We start from the raw sequence: 23,233 nt of genomic DNA on the forward strand, positions 1-23,233 counted from the left end.
TGATATTTCACATCAGTTCTTTTTCCTGGTCAGGTCAGAGGTACCTTTCCTCCTAATTCTCGACTATTGACATAAAACTTTTTAGAGTCATTCCTTAATATATAGCATTGCTTCTTGAATACTTCAAAATACCACTGGCCCAGTTTGGCTATTATTTGAATAAGTTTAGGAATTAAAAATTATGAAATAATCTAAAAATGTGAACACAAGTAAAGAGATTCAAATTTCTAAACATTATAATCAAAATCATTTCTCTTAGCATTTATTTGAAGATTTTTTTCAAACTTCTGAATGAATTATGCCCTCATTCTATTTGTTGAAACTGTATTCCCAAAGACAGAGTAGGTGTTTCCTTTTTGATAAGAGATGATCAGGACTGGAATTCTGTCCTGTTCTTTTTGCTGAACAGAACCAAAGCTGTATAAGGCCTTGGCCTGATCTCTATCCCACTCTATCCTTCTGTTGTCATTTGCTATCTATTCCAGAAATTAGTTCTCTATACCAAACAGATGTGTTAATATGGAAAAGTAATTCAACTCTTGAAGAATAGACCGATTAAGAGAATAAAATAGTTTCTGTACTTGGGCTTCCCTAACATGAAATTCTGGCCAGGGGATGGTGGATGAGATAGAATGGCTTTTCTGCTACCATACATTATATAATATTACTTAATCTGTCTTTCACTGATGTAATTCCTTGCGTATATGTACTTGCTATATGGTTATAAAATCTAAAGCATGATATATATGGAATTTATGTATTATATGAATAAGTATATAGCATTTGTATTTGTTTAAGTTCAGATATGGATGTAATATATATATATTTTAAAACTTCATGAGTCAATTATGAAATATTTATGAAGAAAAATGCTTTTCACCTTGAAAGAACTGATATGTTTAAGCATGAATTATATGTTTCTACATATATATGCATATATATATATGTGTGTGTGTGTATATATTGACCTCTAACATGTAGTTAGGATGGAGACAACTCATAACTCAAAATATTGCAAAAAGAAATTTAAAAAAACCTTCAGGAAGCTGATCTGATTAATAAGGAAATTCCCTAATCTGGTGCACATCACAACCCATATATGCCTCCTATGTGATTCTTGTTTGCATCCTTCCACAGATTTGCTGCAGAATGTCTTTTTAACACACTTAAACCTTTTTCTAAGTCAGGGGTTCTTGACCCTGGTATCTATGGATTTGTATTAAAAAATTTTTGATAAATATATTTCAATGTTATTGGCTTCCTTTGTAATCCTATGTATTTTATTTTTTATATATTTAAAAATGATACATAAACCTCATCAGACCTCCAAAGTTCTATCACATACAGAAAGATTAAGAAGCCCTGTTCAAAGTCCTTGAACATGTGGATCTATCTAATCTTTTCAGTCACCTGTACTTTTTGTTCTTTGGCCATTGTGATGCTTCACAGTCCACATATGTTTATAATGTTTAAAAAATAATCTTTTTTACTTTTGTCCACATTTTTAGATTCTTTCATAATTTTTAACTCCAAATTTCTATCTCTTCTATGTTTTTATAGAGCAGAATGGTTGGTTTCCTTTCAATCTACTCTTGTTTTTTTCTTCCTGTGCTGAAATGTACTGCTTTACACCAGAAGTGAGTGTTTAATTAATGATCACCAGTGTGCCTCATTTTCATGTGTGTTTCTGTGTGTGTGTGTGTGTGTATGAAACTACTATATTTTTTATTATTATTTTTTATTAAAGATTTTATTTGAGTTTTACAATTTTGCTCCCAATCTCACTCCCCCCCCCCCAGAAAGCAATCTGTCAGTCTTTATTTTGTTTCCATGTTGTACATTGATCCAAATTGAGTGTGATGAGAAAGAAATCACATCCTTAAGGAAGAAACAAGCCTAAGAGATAACAAAGATCAGACAATAAGATAACTTTTTCCCCCCTAAATTAAAGGGAATAGTCCTTGAACTTTGCTCAAACTCCACGGCTCTTTATCTGGATACAAATGGTATTCTCCATTGCAGACAACCCAAAAATGTCCCTGGTTGTTGCACTGATGGAACGAGCAAGTCCATCAAAGTAGAACATCACCCCCATGTTAGGGTGTACAGTGTTTTTCTGGTTCTGCTCATTTCACTCAGCATCAGTTCATGCAAATCCCTCCAGGCTTCCCTGAATTCCCATCCCTCCTGGTTTTTAATAGAACAATATTGTTCCATGACATACACATACCACAGTTTGCTAAGCCATTCCCCAATTGAAGGACATTTACTTGATTTCCAATTCTTTGCCATGACAAACAGGGCTGCTGTGAATATTTTTGTACAAGTGATGTTTTTTATCCTTTTTCATAGTCTCTTCAGGGTATAAACCCAGTAGTGGTATTGCTGGATCAAAGGGTATGCTCATTTTTGTTGCCCTTTAGGTGTAGTTCCAAATTTCTCTCCAGAAAGTCTGGATGAGTTCACAGCTCCACCAACAGTGTAATAGTATCCCAGATTTCCCATAACTCTTCCAAAAATGATCATTATCCTTTCTGGTCATATAAACCAGTCTGAGAAGTGAGAGATGGTACCTCAGAGAAGCTTTGATTTGCATTTCCCTAATAATTAATGATTTAGAGCAATTTTTTCATATGGCTAGGATTGCTTTGATTTCATCTGTGAATTGCCTTTGCAAATCCTTTGACCATTTGTCAATTGGGGAATGCCCTTTTATTTTAAAACTATGACTCAGTTCTCTGTATATTTTAGAAATGAATCCTTTGTCAGAATCATTAGTTGTGAAGATTGTTTCCCAATTTACTACATTTCTTTTGACCTTGGTTTCAGTGGTTTTATCTGTGCAAAGCCTTTTAATTTAATATAATCAAAATCATCTAGTTTGTTTTTAGTGATGTTCTCCATCTCTTCCTTAGTCATAAACTGCTCCCCTTTCCATATATCTGACAGTTAAACTGGTCCTTGATCTTCTAATTTGCTTATAGTATTGTTTTTTATGTCTTAAGTCCTGTAACCATTTGGATCTTATCTTGGTAAAAGGCATTATGTGTTGGTCTAATCTAAGTTTCTTCCATACTAACTTCCAATTTTCCCAGGAATTTTTTTTTTATCAAAGAGAGAGTTTTTATTCCAATAGCTGGACTCTTTGGGTTTATCAAACAGCAGATTACTATAATCATTGCCTGCTGTTGTTCCTAGTATATTCCACTGGTCCACCACTCTATTTCTTAGCCAATACCAAACAGTTTTGATGACTGATGCTTTATAATATAATTTTAGATCAGATAGGGCTAAGCCCACTTCTTTTGCACTTTTTTTTCATTAAATTCCTGGAAATTCTTGACTTTTTATTTCTCCAAATGAATTTACTTGCAACTTTTTCTAATGCATAAAAGTAATTTTTTGAATTTTGATTGGTAGGGCACTAAACAGGTAGTTTAGTTTTGGTAGAATTGTCATTTTTATTATATTAGCTCTACCTATCCATGAAAAGTTGATATTTGCCCAGTTTTTTAAATCTGACTTAATTTGTGTGAGAAGTGTTTTATAATTGTTTTCAAAAAGTTTCTGAGTCTGTCTTGGCAAATAGACTCCCAAGTATTTTATATTGTCTGAGGTTACTTTGAATGGGATTTCTCTTTCTAGCTCTTCCTGCTGTATCTTGCTAGACAAATATAGAAAAGTTGAGGATTCATGAGGGTTTATTTTATAACCTGCAACTTTGCTAAAATTGCTGATTGTTTCCAGTAGTTTTTTGGATGATGTTTTTTGGATTCTCTAGGTAGACCATCATGTCATTTGCAAAGCATTGAGAGTTTTGTCACTTCCGTCCCAATTCTAATTCCTTCCTTTTCTCTTTCTTCTCTGATTGCTGAAACTAACATTTCTAATAGGATATTGAATAGTAGTGGTGATAATGGGCACCTTTGTTTCACCCCTGATCTTACTGGGAATGCCTCTAGCCTCTCCCTATTGAATATAATTTTTGTTGATGGCTTCAGAACAGTCTATTTATTCCTATACTCTCTAGTGTTTTTGGTAGGAATGTATTTTGTCAAAAGCTTTTTCAGCATCGATTGATATGATCATATAATTGAATATACTAAACAGTTTTCCTAATATTGAATCAACCCTGCATTCCTGGGATAAATCCTACTTGATCATAATGTATTATCCCAGTGATAGCTTGTTGTAATCATTTTGCTAAGATTTTATTTGAGATTTTTACATTTATATTCATTAGGAAGATAGGTCTATAATTTTCTTTCTCTGTTTTAACTCTTCCTGGATTAGGTATCAGCACCATATAGGTTTCATAGAAAGAGTTAGGCAGAGTTCCATCTTTCCCCTATTTCTCTGAAGAGTTTATATAGAATAGGAACCAATTGTTTCTTAAATGTTTAGTAGAATTCACTTGTGAATCCATCAGACCCTGGAGATTTTTTCTTAGGGAGTTCAGTGATGGCTTTTTGAATTTCTTTTTCTGAGATAGGGTTGTTTAGGTGTTTAGTCTCCTCTTCATTTAACGTGGGCAACTTATATTTTTGTAAATATTCATCCATTTCACTTAGATTATCAAATTTTTTGGCATAGAGTTGGACTAAAGAATTTAGAATTATTACTTTAATTTCCTCCTCATTGGTGGGGAGTTCACCTTTTTCATTTATGATACTAGCAATTTGGTTTTCTTCTTTCTTTTTTTAATCAAATTGACCAGAGGTTTATCAATTTTATTGATTTTTATAAAAAACCAACTTTTGGTTTTATTTATTAATCCAATAGTTTTTTGCTTTCAATTTCACTAATTTCTCCTTTTAATTTTTAGGATTTCTAATTTGGTATTTAATTGGGGATTTTTAATTTGTTCTTTCTCTAATTTTTTTACTTGCATGTTTAGTTCATTGATTTCCTCTTTCTCTAATTTATTCATGTAAGCATTTAAAGATATAATATAGCCCCTGAGAGCGGCTTTGAGTGAATCCTGTAGGTTTTGGTATGTTGTTTCATTATTGTCATTATCTAGGATAAAATGCTTAATTCTTTCTATAATTTGTTTTTTGGTCCACTCATTCTTCAAAATGTGGTTATTCAGTTTCCAGTTGGTTGCATATGACTTTTATTGCATTGTGATCTGAGAAAGATGTATTCACTATTTCTGCCTTTGTGCAGGTGCTCATGAGGTTTTTATGTCCTAGTACCTGGTCAATTTTTGTATAAGTTCCATGTACTGCAGAGAAAAAGTTATATTCCTTTCTATACCCATTCAATTTCCTCCATAAGTCTACCAAATCTAGTTTTTCTAACAATCTATTTATCCCCTTAACTTCTTTCTTATTTATTTTATGATTCAATTTATCTAGATCTGAGAGTGGGAGGTTGAGGTCTCCCATTAGTAGAGTTTTGCTTTCTTTGTCTTCCTGTAGCTCTTTCAGCTTCTCCTGTAAGAATCTGGATGCTATCCCATTGGGTGCGCATATATATATATATATATATATATATATATATATATATATATATGTTCAGTACTGAAATAACTTTATTTTCTAAGGTACATTTTAGAAGGAAATGGTTTCCTTCCTTATCTCTTTTAACACTATCTAATTTTGCAGCTATTTTGTCTGAGATAAGGATTGTTACCTCTGCTTTTTTCACTTCAGCTAAAGCAAAATATATTTTGCTCCAACCTTTTTATCTTTATATGTATCTTTCTGCTTCAAATGAGTTTCTTGTAAGCAGCATATTGTATAATTCTGGTTTTTAATCCACTCTATTTGCTTACTTTTTAAGGGAGAGTTCATCCCATGCACATTCAAAGTTATGATACCTACTTCTTTTTTGCCCTCAATGCTACCTTCCCTCTGTTTGTATTTTTCCCCTTTCCCCCCCTTATCTGTGTTCCCCAGTATTTTGTTTCTGAATACCACCCTCTTCATTGTGTTTGCCCTCCTATATCACCCCTCCCCTTTCTTTCCCCTTTCCCTTTTCCCTTCCCTTCCTTTTGTTAGTTCCCCTTTTCCCCCCCTCCCCCTCCCTTTCTCCATCCCCCTCCCTGTTTCCCACTTTTAATACTTGAAAGGTTAGGTGTTTTTAAGTTAACTAAGTATGTGTAAGTTGACTTTAAGCCAAGTCTGGTGAGAAGAAGATTCAGATGTTTCTGGTCTCCTTCCTTCTTCCCCTCTATTACCATAGGTATTTTGTACCTCTTAGTGTAATGAGATTTACCCCATTCAATCCCCTCCCTGGTCCCATCTCCTTCCTGTCCCCCCTTTTTAAGGAAGCAGTGTTTTTTTAGATCATTCTGAGTTATAGAAAATTCTGAGTATCTGTCACTTCTAGCTAAGTACATTCTATCTAATAGGGTTAAATTCTTGAGAGTTATTAGAGTTTTTCTCCCAAGTGGGGTTAAAGCCAGTTACATCCCATTGGATAGCAGTCTCATGGATAGGTCATGAATGTCATCACTTCTGGTTAGGTATATTCTCTCTGTTAAAGTTATAATTCTCAAGATTTATGAGAATCTTTTTCCCCATGCTGCGATATAGCCAGTTTCAACTTATTGGATAGCAGTTTTTTTTCTTTTACCGCCCCCCCCCCTTTTTTTTACGTTTTCATATGTCTCTTGAACCTCCTGTTTGATGTCCAAATTTTCTATTTAGCTCTGGTATTTACATCAGGAATTTTTTGAATTCTTCCATTTCATTTAAATGTCCATCTTTTCCCCTTGGAAGAGAAGGTTTAGCTTTGGGGGATAATGGATTCTTGGCTGCATTCCAAGCTCCCTTGCTCTTCCAAATATCTCCTTCCAGGCCCTTCAGTCCCTTAATGTTAATGCAGTGAGGTCCTTCCTAATCCTTACTGTGGCTCCTGGATATTTAAATTGTATCTTTCTTGCTGCTTGCAGGATTTTCTCTTTTATCTAATAGTTCTGGAATTTGGCCACAACATCCCTTGGTGTTTTCATTTTTAGGATCTTTTTCTGGAGGGGATTGATGTATTCTTTCAATAACTACTTTGCAGGGGTGGCTAGGTGGGGCAGTAGGGGTGGCTAGGTGGCACAGTGGATAAAGCACAGGCCCTGGAGTCAGGAGTACCTGGGTTCAAATCTGGCCTCAGACAATTAATAATTACCTAGCTGTGTGGCCTTGGGCAAGCCCCTTAACCCCATTTGCCTTGCAAAAACCTAAAAAAAAAAATAATTATTTTGCCCTCTGGTTCCATGAAATCAGGGCAATTTTCCATTATTAGATCCTGTAATATTAAGTCCCAGCTTTTTTTTCCTCTTCAATGTTTTCAAGAGGTCCAGTAATTCTCAGGTTGCCCTTCCTCAACATATTCTCAAGGTCAGTGATTTTGCTGATGAGGTATTTTACCTTTTCATCTAGTTTTTTATGGTTTTTGATTTTGTTTGACAGGTTCTTGCTGTCTCATGAAGTCATTAGTTTCTGCTGACTCCATTCTTTTTTTTTAGGGAGGAGTTTTCTTCATTAACTTTTGCAACTCCTTTTCCAATTGGTCAATTCTACTTTGGAAAGAGCTTTCCATTTGACCAGTTGAAGTTTTGAGAGAATTATTTTCTTTTTGCATTTGTCCAGTCTGTAAGATTTATTGTCATTTTGTATTTGTCCGCTTGCATTTTCTAAGGATTTGTTTTCTTGTTGGAAGGTATTAATTGTCTCTCCGAAATTTTCCAGTTGATTTTTAAACTCCCTCCTTATTTCTTCAAGGGAGTCTTTCTGTGCTGTAGACTAGATCATATTCTCTTCAGAGGTTCTAGGTCTCTCTGAGTTAGGGTCTTTTCCTTCCAAGAATTTTTGTATGGATCCACCTTTCTGCTGACCCTTCTTCATTTTGGTAAGACTTTGAGTTGGGGAGGGGCTGGTTCACAGGGGTGTGGTGTTGGGATTGCTACAGGCTTTACTCCCTGAGTGCAATTTCTCTAGCTGGCCAGTAGGAGGTGCCGGTTGCTTTCTCTGGAGTGTCTGTGACCCTGTTGGTGGCCTTCTCCCTTAGACTGAAGGGAGGGGTTGAAGCTATTGAATCCTTTTTTCCTTCAATCTATGGTGGGCTTTGCCCTGGGGTGAGGTCATTCCTTTCCCTATTGTCAGCTGGGCTGGTTCTTCTACTCATACAACACCTGTGCCTGAGGCAGAAGTAGTCTCTAAATTGTGTTTTTAATATGTATATTATTAGTGTTTTTCTTTTTTTCATTCTGAGTATGGGGATAGGTATAGTTTTAAAAAAGCCATTGAAGCATTGAAAAAATAATTATATAGAAGAGAACAGAAGGAAGGCAGAAAGAACCATAGACATGGAAGATGGCAGGGACCCTTTGGATTTAGTTTTATAATTAAAGGGAAAATAAATTATGTAATAGAGACTTCCTGTTTCATTTATAATCCTCCTGTTTAGCTATGGTTACAGAAATGCTCATTTTATTTGTTAAAAATAAAAAGTTCATAAAATTTAAGAACAAATAAAATATAATTAGAAAAAACAGTCTTCATTCTGTTGATCTAGTAACATTTTTTTGCAGATAAAACATTTATTGTATCAGATGTTTATTTTATCTATTTACAATTTTATTTAGTTAGCATACCACTCATCATGGGTCTCAGAATTAAAATATAAAATGAATCCATTTATAGACAAATGCATATTTTAATGAATACTAAATTATTATTTGTAAGGTTTATGTTGATTCAAATTACTATTTTTTGATAGGATATTTGTTAAATGATTCATAGAGATATGTAGACAAAACACTTGTTGATTTTCAAATGAAATTATAATGAATTTGATTTTCATGTTGCATTGATTTAAATTAAAAAAAACTTTGTGGTTTTTATTTTTCAGTCCTGAAAATGGGCCTGTTACTATAAGTCAGAAAACAGAAAATGCACCTTCAACAAAATCAGTAAAGGTATAGTTGATTTAACAAATGTATGTGTGGTAGTGGAGTGGGAGAAGGAGATATTTTGCTTGTTATATTTTGTGCCTACTAAGTTTCTCAAATTCTAAGACATTTATTTTAGATTTCAAAAATGAAATTATTTTTGTAATAGTTATGTTTTCTTCATCTGCATAAAGATAAAGCTAGAAAAAAAAGACTAGGGAAGAGTAAATTAAAAGTAATTTTTCAACTGAAGTTTTTCTCAACTATAAGTCAAAATTCCATTTTAAAACATTTTTTCTATGATGATTTTTTGAAGAATATATAAATGTGATTATCAATTTAATGTAATACAAATAAATATATATATATATATATATATATAATCACTAGGAATTTTTCTCCTGGAGCAAAACCATTTATGTATCTCCTCTTCCTGGGAGAGCACTCTGCAGTAGAAGGAACAGTCTGGGATAGTTAAATGGAAAAGAGTCAGAGATTTCAACATTCTTCAAGGAAATATGAAATATTTCTATTGACCATGAGTTTCCCATAAAAAAAGGCCTTCAGGATCCTTTCTCTTTGAGAACAGAGTGTGGGTTGCTCTGTAAATAAAGTGTAATGCAATGATACCTATTCTTAACAAAGAGAGAAGTTCTTAATGGGGCACACAGAAGCTCTAGCAAAAGAGACCAGACTTCTTAGAGATGAAAGAATTGTTTCTATTGTCCAGGAATCAGTAGTTTCATTTGACTTGTGTTGTTGGAAAAATGAGTATAGGTTAATTTTTTGTAGGGGAGTGGTGGAGAAAAGTTGCATGTCTTCCAAAGCAGTCTTTAGTTTCTCAGGAGAAGAATTGTTAAGTGTCTAGGCCAAAGCTTTGTTTTTCTTAGCTTCATTGCACTGTTAATGTACTTGACTTTTAGAAATCTCTATTAAAAACACTGAGCTGCCCATGAATAAATGAACTTTTCCTATTTGTTACAAGGCTGAGGTCTATTGGTCTATTCCCACAGAATAGGTGGGAAGAAAATGAGCTTTGGGAAGTGACTGTAAAATGCTTCAAAATGAAGAAAACATTTTAATTTATTTTTGTCATAAAAATATTTGGAAGACAAAGGATAAATATTCAATAATAGTCTCTGAAAATTGCTTCATATTAGATTCTGTGGTAAAAGAAGCCAAAAAATTCAAAAACTCTATTATGTAATAATGTCTTAGATCAGAGATGTTAAATGCATGGAAGCAAAACTCTGTAGGGAGACTGGATCCAGATTAAAATGGAATTGGAAAATATTCTTTGTCCTATGACGAAGTTAGATGGATGACCCAGTGAGTTTATCCATCTGTATGTATATTTGAAGAGACTACAATCACAAGTACCAGAATTAACTAGGGAAAAAAAAGGCAGAAAGTCTGTTCTACATCTTATCTATTGAACAAGACTTTCAACAATTAACAAACTGTTCTGAGGTAAATAATGAAATAAATATCAATCAATAAATATAGATGTAGATTCTTAGTATTTTTCTAGTATTCTTTTAGTAAGACTGTATGGGGGAGGGGCAGAGCCAAGATGGCGACAGGAGAGGACCTTCTCTCAGATGCTCTGGAGCAAAGCTTCTAAACTAAGGACTCTAACTGCTTTTTCAAGAGACAGAACCCACAGAGGGATCCAGTGAGGCAATTCTACAACCCCAGGTAACCTGGAAAAGAATGGAAAGGCTTGGTCCATGGGATCGAATGGGTGGCCTGCCAGAGCGAAGGAACTTCAGCCTCCCAGAGGCAGCCCCAGGGCACTAGGAGCCAAGGCTCACAGCAGTAGGAGCAGTTTCCTGATCTACACCCCAGGGAGCACCAGGCACAACTTGGGGGAACAGCAGGGGACCTCTGCCAGAGCAACCACATGAAGCCCAGCCCTTAGGGCACACAGCAAGCAGCGTGTCCATGGCAGCCCAGGAACCAGAAGCAGGTGCTGGTAAGCAGGAGCCCCCAGGGCATGAGCACGCTGAACCTAGGGAGGGGAGTGAAGAGAGACTGCTGAACTCTGTCCTCTGTCGCTGGAACAGGACTCTGCGGTTCTGACCACATTCAGATCCTGATTGCAGTCTAGGCCCCCCCCATAGAACAGCAGGGCCACCCCCACCTCAGCCCTGTGGCAGAGGGAGGCGCTTCACGGACCAGGAGGGAGGACAGAGCCTCACACACTGAGATCCTTGTGGGAGTGTCCCAAAAGCTCAGGAAGCACCCCAAAACCAGGCTCAGGCTGGGAAAATGAGCAAGCAGAGAAAAAAGAGGAAAACCATTGACAAACACTTTGCCTGTGATCCCAAGAAGGATGAAAACATTCAATCTGAAGATGAGGAGGTATAAGCTCCTGCATCTAAAGACTCCAAGAAAAACAGAAATTGGCTTCAGGCCATGACAGAGCTCAAAAAAGACTTTGAAAATCAAGTGAGGGAGATAGAGGAAAAATTGGGAAAAGAAATGAGAGAGATGCAGGAAAAAACATGAAAATGAAGTCAGTAGTTTAGTCAAGGAGATCCAAAAAAATGCTGAAGAAAATAACATGTTAAACACCAGCATAAGTCAAATGGATAAAACAGTTCAAAAAATTATTGAGGAGAATAATGCTTTAAAAAGCAGAATTGGCCAGATGGAAAAGGAGATAAGAAAGCTCTCTGAGAAAACAAATCCTTCAGACAAAGAATAGAACTCAGGGAGATTGCTGATTTTATGAGAAATTGGGACTCAATACTTCAAAACCAAAAGAATGAAAAATTAGAAGAAAATGTGAAACATCTCATTGAAAAAACAACTGATATGGATAACAGATTTAGGAAAGATAATTTAAAAATTATTGGAATACCTGAAAGTCATGACCAGGAAAAGAGCCCTGACATCATTTTCAGAGAATTATTACAGGAAAATTGCCCTGATATCCTAGAAGCAGAGGGCAAAATAGAAATGGAGAGAATCCATTGGTCTCCCTGAGAAAGAGATCCAAAAAAAAACAACCCCCAGGAATATTATAGCCAAGTTCCAGAACTCCCAAGTCAAAGAGAAAATATTACAAGCAGCCAGGAGGACACAACTCAAATATTGTGGAGCTGTAGTCAGGATCACACAGGACTTAGCAGCAAACTACATTAAAAGTTCGTAGGGCTTGGAGTACAATATACCAGAAGGCAAAAGAGCTTAGAATGCAACCAAGAATCAACTACCCAGCAAAACTGAAAGTCCTCTTCCAGGGGAAAAAGATGGACTTTGAATGAACCAGGGGAATTTCAAGTGTTCCTGTTGGAATGGCCAGAGCTGAACAGAAGGTTTGATCTTCAAATACAGGACTCAGGCAAAGCATAGAGAGTGGAGGAGAAGAGGAAAATATGAGGGACTTAATGATGATGAACTACATGTATTTCTGTATAGAAAAATGATACTGATAATCATATGAACCTTCTCATTTAATAGAGCAGGTAGAAGGAGCTTTTATAGATGAAGCACAGGAGAAAAACTGAATTTGAAGATATATTGTGGTATAAAAATGGACTCAATAGATAAAAGGGAAATGTAATGTGAGAAAGAAAAAGGAGAGGAGGAATAGGCTAAGATATTTCATATAATAAGATTTTTCTTTATTCCAATGAGCTATTGCAATGATAAGGGGGGAATGAGGGAATCTTTGCCCTCATGAGAGGCGGCTAGAGAGGAAACAGCATATATATATATATATATATATATATATATATATATACATATATATATATATATATGTATATATATATATATATATACACTCTCAATGAGGTATAGACATCTAGAGTAAGAAGGTAAGAAGGTGAGAAGGACAGGGGTAAAGGGGGGGGGTATGTGAGTGATGGAGGAGAGCATGGACCATGGGGGGAGAGTGGTCAGATACAGATATAACACATTTTCTTTTTTACTTCTTGCAAGAGGCTGGGATCGGATGGCCTTTCTGGGACCATAGGGCCGGGTGGATGTTGGGTAAGGGGTGGTATGTGGGTTTGGGGCCTCTTGGCCCCAGGGCTGGGAAACTGTCTGCTGCGCCACTCAACTACCCTACAGCAGAGACAGAGTGAAAGGAGAGAGAAAATGTAGTTCATGGTAGTAGAGAAGTATGAATGGAGGGAGTTGTGATCAGCAATGGCAACAGTGGAAAAATATGGAAGTAACTTTTGTGATGGACTTATCCTAAAGAATGTGATCCACCCATGACAGAGCTGATGGTGTTGGAACACAGATTGAAACACATTTTTTATTATTATTATTATTTTCTGGGTATTGAAGGGCAAATGGGACTGGGTGGCCTGCCTGGGGCTGCACAGCTGGGTGATTGTTGGGTGTCTGAGGCCGAATTTGGACCTGGGTGCTCCTGGCTCAAGGGCTAGTGATCTGTATGCCTCCCAGCCACCCCTACTATTATTATTACTATTTTATTTTGGGTCTTTTTTGTTTTTTTGTTTTTTGTAGGGCAATGGGGTTGGGGTGGTTTCCATTGGGGTCACACAGCTAGGTGATTGTTGGGTGTCTGGGGCCAGGTTTGGGCTCGGGTGCTTCCTCCCTCCAGGACCGGTACTCCATCCACTGCGCCACCTGGCCATACCTATTATTATTATTATTATTTATTTTTTTAATTTTAATTTTTTTCTCTCCCCTTTACTTTATCGCTTATACGGGTCTATATTTTCTTGGGGGGGTTATATTTACTCTTAAATAAGAATATTTTAGTAATGTATAAAAAATTATTTGTACAAAATAAGAATAATAAATACATTTTTAAAAAGACTATGGCTTCAGATTATGGAATTTTGTTCTAAGAAGAATCAAAGCTGTGTACAGTGGTATATTTGGAACATGCTCATTTTGGTATGAATTTGTCTATTCTTTGGGCTATGATGTAGTTAGATGGATGACCCAGTGAGTTGGTCCATCTGTATGTATATTTGAGAGAGACTACAATCACAAATACCAGAATTAGCTAGGGGAAAAAAGGTGGAAAGGCTTTGCTACATCTTATCTATTGTGCAAGACTTTCAACAATTCCAAACTGTTCTGAGGTAAATAAGGAAATAAATATCAATCAATAAATATAGATGTGGATTTTTAGTATTCGTCTAGTATTCTTTTAGTAAGACTGAATGGCTACAGATAATGGAATTTTGGTCTCAGAAGAAACAAAACTGTTTGCAAACCAAAGATCAATTGAAAGTTTGAATTCAGCATTTCAGTTTTGTTTTTTGTTTTTTGTTTTGTTTTTTTTTTGGTTTTTGCAAGGCAGTGGGGGTTAAGTGATTTGCCCAAGGTCACACAGCTAGGTAATTATTAAGTGTCTAAGGCCATATTTAAACTCGGATCCTCCTGACTCCAGGGCGGTGCTCTATCCACTGCACCACCTGGCTGCCCCTTACATTTCAATTTTTAACCAATAAAATTAAGAATTATTTATTAAAGAATTAAAAGCATACCGAAATCCCTGAAACTGCAGAATCAGTATTCTTCCCTTTTCTTCTACCGTCACTGAGTAAAAGATTTGATTCTGTCATAATAATTTTGCACCAAAGGTACATTTTGAGAAAGGTTACATTGATTTCAATATTAATATTGATTTTTTTTTATTAAAAGTACAGGTATTATTTTTTTGGTATTTTATAACCTCCCTTTCAAAAATTTTGTTTCTATCACAATACAATTTCTCTAAAATATACCCATGTTGCTTCTCAGACACCAAAAGAAAAAAATAGAATTAAGGGTTAATATTGTGTATTAGGAGAGCTGATCTCAAGAGCCAGGAATGTATGACCTTATTCAGGTTACATGACTTGTTGGTGCCCCAGGCAACCTAAGACTATTGTGTTTACAAAGGAGATGCTGGCCTCCATTGCTAGAAGTTCTCTCTTGGAGCTCAAAATTGTAGTGAAATCAGAGGTCTAGTCCAGGGATCTTGTGAAGCTCAAATGATATAATGGTTATGAGTCATTTTGCAACCTTAAATGCTACTTAATTTAGTTATCATTATTAATATTAATATTGGTCTACTGTTACCAAACCTCTGATCTAGTGATAACTTCATTCTGTGAGCTTTGTTTTATTCCTGTTGAACTCAAGTAATGTTTATAGAACTGTATATGGGTTTGCTGGTAAATAGGGGAGTTCTTGGGAAAGAATTGTGTACATATTTTTAAATTTGTTTGTACATACTTTTTAATTTGCATTGTTAACACCCTCTTAAGTCAATGCTAACAATGAAAAATCAAGATTTGATTTGTAATAATTACCAATTTCTGAGGTATAAGGGCATTTAGATTTTCTCAAGCCAACGAGAACTAGCTTCAGACTTAGACTAGTCTCAATCCCCTATTATGGTAAAATGAACTATAAAGAATATAGGAATTAAGTGATGTTAACTATAGTACTGAAGGAAGGCTTCATAATAACTATGTTTACATCATCCTTTAATATTTAACATTTACATGCTAGAGTCTTTCAAAAACCTTAATGCAGTTTGGATTAGTATCATGCCCATTTTATAACCTGAAGTTGAGTTTATAAATATGAGATATGAGATTTGAATATGGGTGATCCTGACACTAAGTTAATATTCTACTGTTCCATGTTTCATGTTTTATAGCCAAAGAATTTGAACAGTTTTCAGAAGAGGAACTGCAAAATAGCAACAGTTTTAATTAAAAAATGTGATCTATAACACTTAATCAACTTTAAGGTTTCAGTTCACACTCACCAAATTGTTAAGGAAGAAAAAGACAGTTTCTCAAGTCAATATTAAGTGAATGAGAAAAACAGGTATACAGGTAAACAATTTAACTGAGCTAATCATTCTGGAAAACATTTTGGAATTACAGGAGAAAAGTGACTAAATTATTCATCTTTCATGACCCGTATATCCCATTATAAATGTCATAAAAATGACAAATGTTAAAGAGAAAAAAAGAGATCTTAGAGTTGCCAAAATATAGCCTAGGCTTAGCATGTGTACATATGGAAATTTGAAACATTAAGTCTATATGCCAAAGCAATAAACTTAATATAAAATTTATAAATTCAGTTAACATGTTTATAAAAGATCTACCTGAAAAATGCTCCCTTTTTGCCCTTTCAGCTTCACATCATTGTTATAATCAACTATCAATAGAGATCCATTGTGTTTAATTTACTGTTAATACCTTATAGTTTCCTTTGGGGTGGGAGGTGGAAGTAGAGTTCCAGAACTCAAATTCAGCATGCCTGCTAATTAAAGTAGATCTCTTATTCTTACTGAATCTTTGTGAAAGATCGCTATAAAAAATAAATCAGATAAATGTTAATTATGCTTCCAATCACAGAAAATGAGTTAAAACAAATGAATATAAGTTTTTTAAAAAAACTGAATGAATATAAGCAAAAGTAAATTTTTGAATGTTTAATTCTAACACTTCTTGGGTAGTTAAAAGCAGATTCTTTTTTTTTTTTTTTAGATTTTTGCAAGGCAAATTGGGTTAAGTGGCTTGCCCAAGGCCACACAGCTAGGTAATTATTAAGTGTCTGAGACCGGATTTGAACCCAGGTACTCCTGACTCCAAGGCCTGTGCTTTATCCACTGTGCCACCTAGCTGCCCCTGATTCTTTTTATTTTCATAGAAAGTTTTTAGATTATTAGTATGTTTCCTTGTTAACAAAAAGGAAAATGTTCATTTGGCCAACTGAAAGATCCCTCTTAGAGTATATGATCAATTAATTCTTTTTGTTATGATTTGGTTTTGTTTGGTTTGGTTATGAATTAGCTGTGGGGGTTTTTTTGTTTTGTTTTTTTAGGGTTTTTGCAAGGCAATGGGGTTAAGTGGCTTGCCCAAGGCCTCATAGCTTAGGTAATTATTAAGTGTCTGGAGCCGGATTTGAACTCATGTACTCCTGACTCCAGGGCCAGCGCTCTTATCTACTGTGTCCCTAGCCGCCCCTGAATAGCTGTGTTTTACATTTAATTTAAATTTAAATTATTTGAACAGAATTTTTTCAGTTTTAAAGCACTGTTTTCACTTGTATTGATTTTTTATTTAAACTTAATTCATTTTACATTTAAAATGGACATTATTTACTTAAAGATGATGTATATAGGGGTAGCTAGGTGGTACAGTGATTGGAATATTGGGGGCCGGTTTCAGGAAGTCCTGAATTCAAAAACAACATTTGCTAGTTTGATACTACAAATATTTTTGTCTCAGTTACTGCAGCTGCAAAATAGGAATCATAGTAAAGGTAGAAATTTGTATAAAAGATTTGTAATAACAGAAGTGAAAACTATACCTGACACATTACCACCAAAAATATTTTACTCTTTTCTTTTTGTCCTTTCCATTAATTTTCATGGATAAACAAAAAAAAAAAAAGAAAGTTGACAGAACTGGGAGACCTCAGACTCAGTGAATTTGTGATAACTTAAAAAAATTGCCCTTTGGGCTAAATGGGCTGGATCTTACATTAAGCTCCTAAATCACATTGTCTTTCTTTCTACCCCTAAATCTTATAGTGGCAGAAGACAGAGTCTCTGGTAAATAAATAAAGAAATCTTGGTAAAGAGAAAATGAAAATTAGAAAATTATATTTAATACTTACGGACACTATTAACTAGTAATTAAAAAGTAATATTCCAAAATTATTCCAACATATTCTGGAGGGAATCCTTTCTTTTTGAAGAAGAGATACTATTTATAGCCAGGATTCAATTAGAATAGAATCATATGATAGGGGAGAAAAACTACTATGTTTCCCCCTTGCCCTCAGCATTTCATTGACTGGATTGTGAATATATTGCTGAGAGAGAGAGAGAGAGAGAGAGAGAGAGAGAGAGAGAGAGAGAGAGAGAGAGCTGATCCCCTGATCTTTCTCTTTTATGGAACAGATACCTTAGCTTATCTATTTTAGTGGGATGGGGAGAATTTGACTTGCAATTTAAAAAAGAAAAACTCTAAAAGTGAGATTTTAATAAGGAGGCATAAAAATTTCTTACATACTTGTCTTACAGGTATGTATGGTAGTTGTGTTTATATAAATCTATTTTTTTAAATGTCTATTAAATTACAAAGAAATTTATTGAAAAGAAATTGTAGCATTCATAATGGCTATTGAGTTTATGAGGAACAAAGGTAGCCCTTATAAATAAGAGTTGCATAGAATAAACTTATTACAAAATGGGAACTAGTAATATTAATAATAGCTTATATGTATACAGTGCTTCATATTTGACCATATACTTTTGCATAGGAAATGGGTAGTACAAATGTAATTCTCATTTTTAGGTGACAAAATTAAAGCTCAGAAAGAGTAAATGAATCGCCTTCTAGCCTATAAGTAGAAGAGTTACTCCAGATCATTTGACTCTAGTCTGTTCTTTCTAATGGTTCTCCTAAAGCTTATTTCCATTCAGGTTCTAATCTAAAAGCAAAAAGGACAAAAAATCTTTAAAAAAAAAACTAGCTGAGGCTCCCCTGGCCGCAACGTTTTCTGACAGGACCAGGCTTTGGCTCCCCCCATAAGGAAATGTCCAGGGCCTGTCCTGGAGCCCTAGGGCCATTGTTGCTAAGGAGTCTGAGCTAATGAAGCTGGAGAGAGACTATGGCGTCCAGCAGTAACTGGCTGTCCAGGGTGAAAGTGGTGCTGGTGCTGGCCTATGGGAGCTTGGTATTTGTGCTGCTGTTCATTTTTGTGAAGAGGCAGATCATGCATTTTGCTATGAAGTCTCGAAGAGGTCCTCATGTCCCTATGGGACACAATGCTCCCAAGGATCTGAAGGAAGAGATTGACATCTGATTATCCAAGGTCCAGGATGTAAGGTATGAACCCCAGCTTCTTGAAGAAGATGATGCCAGACTTTTGTAGCTGGTGACACCAGGAAATCAACATTGCTACAACTACTTGTACAGAATGAAAGTATTGGATGCCATTCATGCCTCTGAGATCCCATTCCATTCAGAAGGCCGGCATCCTCATTCTCTGATGGGCAAAAATTTCTGCTCCTATCTGCTGGAGCTTCGAAACACAAGTACCCCCTTCAAGGGTGTCTGCAAAGCTCTCATTGATACCCTGCTAGATGGCTATGAAACAGCTCGATATGAAACTGGTGTCTTTGTCCAGACTGAATATCTACTACACTATCAGGAAGCACTGAGGGAACTGGCTGCTGCTGTCAAAGCTCAAGGTGGAAGTTCCCAGTGGCAGCACCAGTCAGCAGCTAAGGATCTAACACAGTCTCCTGAAATTTCCTCCCCAACAACTGTCCAAGTCACCTATCTACCCTCCAGCCAGAAGAGTAAAAGAGCTAAGCACTTCCTAGAGCTGAAGAGTTTTAAGGATAACTACAACACCCTAGAGAGCACTCTCTGACTGAATTTGGGGATAGCCATAGTCAATATGGTGTTACTATGAGATTCCAGTCTTAGCACCCAGGAATTTCTCCAGGGCAGGAGACACAGCAATATTATCATTATTATGCTCAGAATTTTTGAAATGTATTCCTGGAAATCCTTCCTTAGTTTATCCCTCTTATCTGTTGTAGAAGTTGAAGTTCCATGAGGCCCTTGGAAATCTCCCCCTCCAAAAGCATTTTTATGGAGTTGAATCCACATATTTTTCTTCTGTCTGTGTCACTTCCTCTTTACCCAATTTATTATTGATCATGATTATTTTTTGACTTCTCCCAAAAGCAGATTTATTCTAGTGGGGGTAGGAGAGGGGGCACTTATGATGTTAGAAGTGGAAACCATATCTTACCTACTTGGATGGGGACTCTAGCCCATGGACATATTATTTAAAGTCATGGTGTGAAAAGGGTGGACAGGAGCTAGGGTGTTATACTTAAACCAAACCCTATTCAAATTTGTGTTGTGTTTAGAGTGTACTGTCTTGCAATCAAGATGAGACTAAGGAACTAATGTGATATAGCCACTTATTCCATATTCCCCTTCCCCTGCCTCCCCAAGAAGTCACTGTACTAGTCTTTCTTTATAAAATGGTTATTTAATAAAACAGCTGAAAAAAATTTAAAAAAAGCTGAGGGGCAGCTAGGTGGACTGAGTTCAAATTCAGCCTCAGACACTTAATAATTAACTAGCTGTGTGGCTTTGGGCAAGCCACTTAACCCCAATTTGCCTTATAAAAATCTAAAAAAAGAAGCAAGAAAGAAAAGAAAAAAACTAGCTGAAATGTTCAAAAGATATTTTGTGTGATGAGGAGGGACTGTAACATATTTACTTTTTTAAAATAATTTTTTTTTTGCTGTCTTGTGTTACAATTATTCCAAATATCATTTGTCCCCATGTTTATCCCCATCCTCCCACCTCAGAGAGCCATCCCATAAAACAAATAGTATATTTAAAGAGGAAAAAAGAACAGTAGAATTGACTAGTATCTTGAAATAGTCTGAATTACATGTGTAGTGTGAAACACTTGTAGACATCTCACCTCTATGAAGAGTGGTTAAGGGTGACCTCTCATCTCTTCATTTGAGTCTTGCTTAAGCTTTATAATTTTGTTAATTCACTTTTGACTTTTTGGGTGTATGATTATTCTTTCCTTTGCACTGTTGTAAATATTGTGTATACTGTTTTCTTGACTTTTTTTACTGTAACTGGACATCAGTTCATGTAGATCTTTCCATGCTCTGTATTCATCACATTCATAATTTCTCACAGTACACATTCATATGCCAAAATTTTCTTAAATGTTCTTTAGTCAGTGAGCTTCTACTTTGCTTCTAGTTCTTTGTTATCATTAAAAAGTACTGCCAAATCTTATACTAGTGTATGTGGGGACTTTCTTCATAAAGATAACTTTCTTGAGGGAAGCCCAGTAATTTGGGTACTTTAGTCACTTTAATCTCATAATTTCAAATTACTTTTCCAAAATCATGGTACCATTTCACAGATCCATTAACTATATTATTAGTATATCTATAATTCCACAATACCTATAGCATTGGATACTGTGATCTTTTTTTTTACATCTTTGTCAATTTGCATAGTGTGAGGAGAGCTCTCAAGGTTCATTTGATTTTCATTTTTTTTAGGTTTTTTTTTTTTGCAAGGCAAATGGGGTTAAGTGGCTTGCCCAAGGCCACACAGCTAGGAAAGAGACCAGATTTGAACCCAGGTACTCCTGACTCCAAGGCCGGTGCTTTATCCACTATGCCACCTAGCCGCCCCCTGCATTTTTCTTAATAGTGATTTTTGGGACATTTTTTTTTAATATGGTTGGGAATATGCTGCTAATCTTAAGAACTGTTTGCTCATATTCTTTGATCACTTTCTTCTTATGGAATGGTTCTTAGTTATATATATGTAGTTTATATATCTTGTCATTTATATAGATTCAAATTAAATGGAACCCAGATGATTTAAAAAATTTTGATTAATTTTTTCCAATTACATTTCCAATTACAAAATCATCCTTTTGTAGTTTCACCTTTGAGTTCCACATTTTCCTGCACCTTCCCTTGCCTCTACCATCCCCATGGCAGTGAACAATCTTTTTTTGGGCTGTACATGTACAATTGGATTTAACATATTTACATTAGTCATGCTGGGAAAGAGGAATTTAAAGTCTAGCTGCTCATGATTTCTTAGAGAACAATGGTATTGCATCACATTCCTATACTATAACTTGTTCAGCCATTCCCCTAATTGATGGACATCTTGGTCTTTTCCTCCTTTTTTATGATCTTTGGGATATAGAGCTAGTAGTAGTAGTAGTAGTAGTAGTAGTAGTAGTAGTAGTAGTAGTAGTAGTAGTATAGTTTACAACTTTACCAACAAAGCCTTAGTGTTCCAGTTTTCCCACATCTTCTTCAACATTGATCATTTTCCTTTTCTAACATTTTAGCTAATCTTATAGGTGTGAGGAGATACCCCAGAGTTATTTCAATTTGTATTTCTCTAATAATTATTTACAGCATTTTTATATAACTATAGCTTTAATTTTTTCATCTGAAAACTGCTTGTTCTTATCCTTCAATCATTTATCAATTAGAGGATGACTTGTAATCTTATAAATGTTACTGATTCTCTCTATATAGTAGAAATGAGTTTTTTATTAGAAAAACTAGTGTGAAAATTGTTTACCAGCTTTCTATGTTCTTTCTAATCTTAGAAAAAAAACAGCTGAAATGGTCAAAAGATATTTTGTGAGGAGGAGGGACTGTAACATATTTACTTTTTTTAAAAATAAATTTTAAAATAAATTTTAGTTGCTTTGGTTTTATTTGTGCAAAACCTTTTTAATTTAATGTAGCTGAAATTAACCATTATGCAATTTATAATGTTCTCTATCTCTTCCTTGGTCATAAAATGCTCCCTTGTTCATTCCATAGATCTGAAAAATAGACTGTTATTCCCTGTTTTCCTAATCGGCTTATGGTATCATCATATATGTCAAAAAACTGTACCCATTTCGACTTTATCTTGGTATAGGGTGTGAGAGGGAGATGTATGCCTATTTTCCAGTTTTCCCAGCAGTTTTTGTCAAATAGTGAGTTCTTATTCCAGAAGCTAGAGTCTTTGGATTTATCAAACAATAGATTACCATAGTCATTTACTACTGTTTCTTTTATACTTAATCTGTTCCACTGATCCATTTCTCTGTTTCTTAGCTGGTACTAGATAGTTTTGATGACTGCTGCTTTTTAATGTAGTTGTAGGTCTCGTATAGCTAGGCCCCCTTTTTTGCATCTTTTTCCCTTTAATTCCCTTGATATTCATGAACTTTTGGTTGAATGTGATGAGAGAAATCATCGTTAAGGAAGAAACAAAGTATAAGAAATAGGAAGATCGGACAATAAGATGAATTTTGTTACTATTTCAAAACCCTTCAGAATCCCAGCACTGTCATACCTATCCACTCTTTTTACACCTTTTCCCAAAGATTACAATTGCTAATTAGTTTGGGAAGGAAAGGATGCCATGGAGATATAGTCTGTGACATATTACTAACCAAGATGGAGTTAAGGGGTGCCATCATTGACTGAGTTTGTAATTAAGTTGCTATTATTTTAATTTTTATTCTTATTATAACTGATGTTTGGATATTTTATGTTTCTTTTCACTATTATGGTTATGCTAACATGTTTCCCCAGTTGTGAAACTTAAGTCAACTTTCTTTCTTCATTGTTGTTACATTTACTCCTATCTTAATTCATGTCACTTGCTAATTGTGATTATTTTTTAACATTCCTACATTTAGTTAATGCTCTGTTTCTCTGTCCATACATGTACAAGAAACACACAGACACATGTGCATTTTTAAATTGATTTTTATTTATGATTTCTTTTTCATTTTGTT

General features: G+C 35.1%; 1 protein-coding gene and 1 pseudogene across 1 annotated transcript in view; both read left to right on the forward strand.

Annotated features, from left to right (window-relative positions):
* CRYBG3 (crystallin beta-gamma domain containing 3) overlaps positions 1 to 23,233 on the forward strand; it is a 120,595-nt gene that overhangs the window by 7,131 nt on the left and 90,231 nt on the right. The window contains exon 2 of the mRNA XM_074192306.1: positions 8,854 to 8,920. Coding sequence (XP_074048407.1) covers positions 8,854 to 8,920 — 67 coding nt within the window. The remainder of the gene's footprint in view (positions 1 to 8,853; positions 8,921 to 23,233) is intronic.
* Positions 12,824 to 23,233, forward strand: LOC141491404 (protein C1orf43 homolog pseudogene; annotated as a pseudogene).

The sequence above is a fragment of the Macrotis lagotis genome, chromosome 6, assembly GCF_037893015.1.
Source record: "Macrotis lagotis isolate mMagLag1 chromosome 6, bilby.v1.9.chrom.fasta, whole genome shotgun sequence".
Lineage (NCBI taxonomy): Eukaryota > Metazoa > Chordata > Mammalia > Peramelemorphia > Peramelidae > Macrotis > Macrotis lagotis.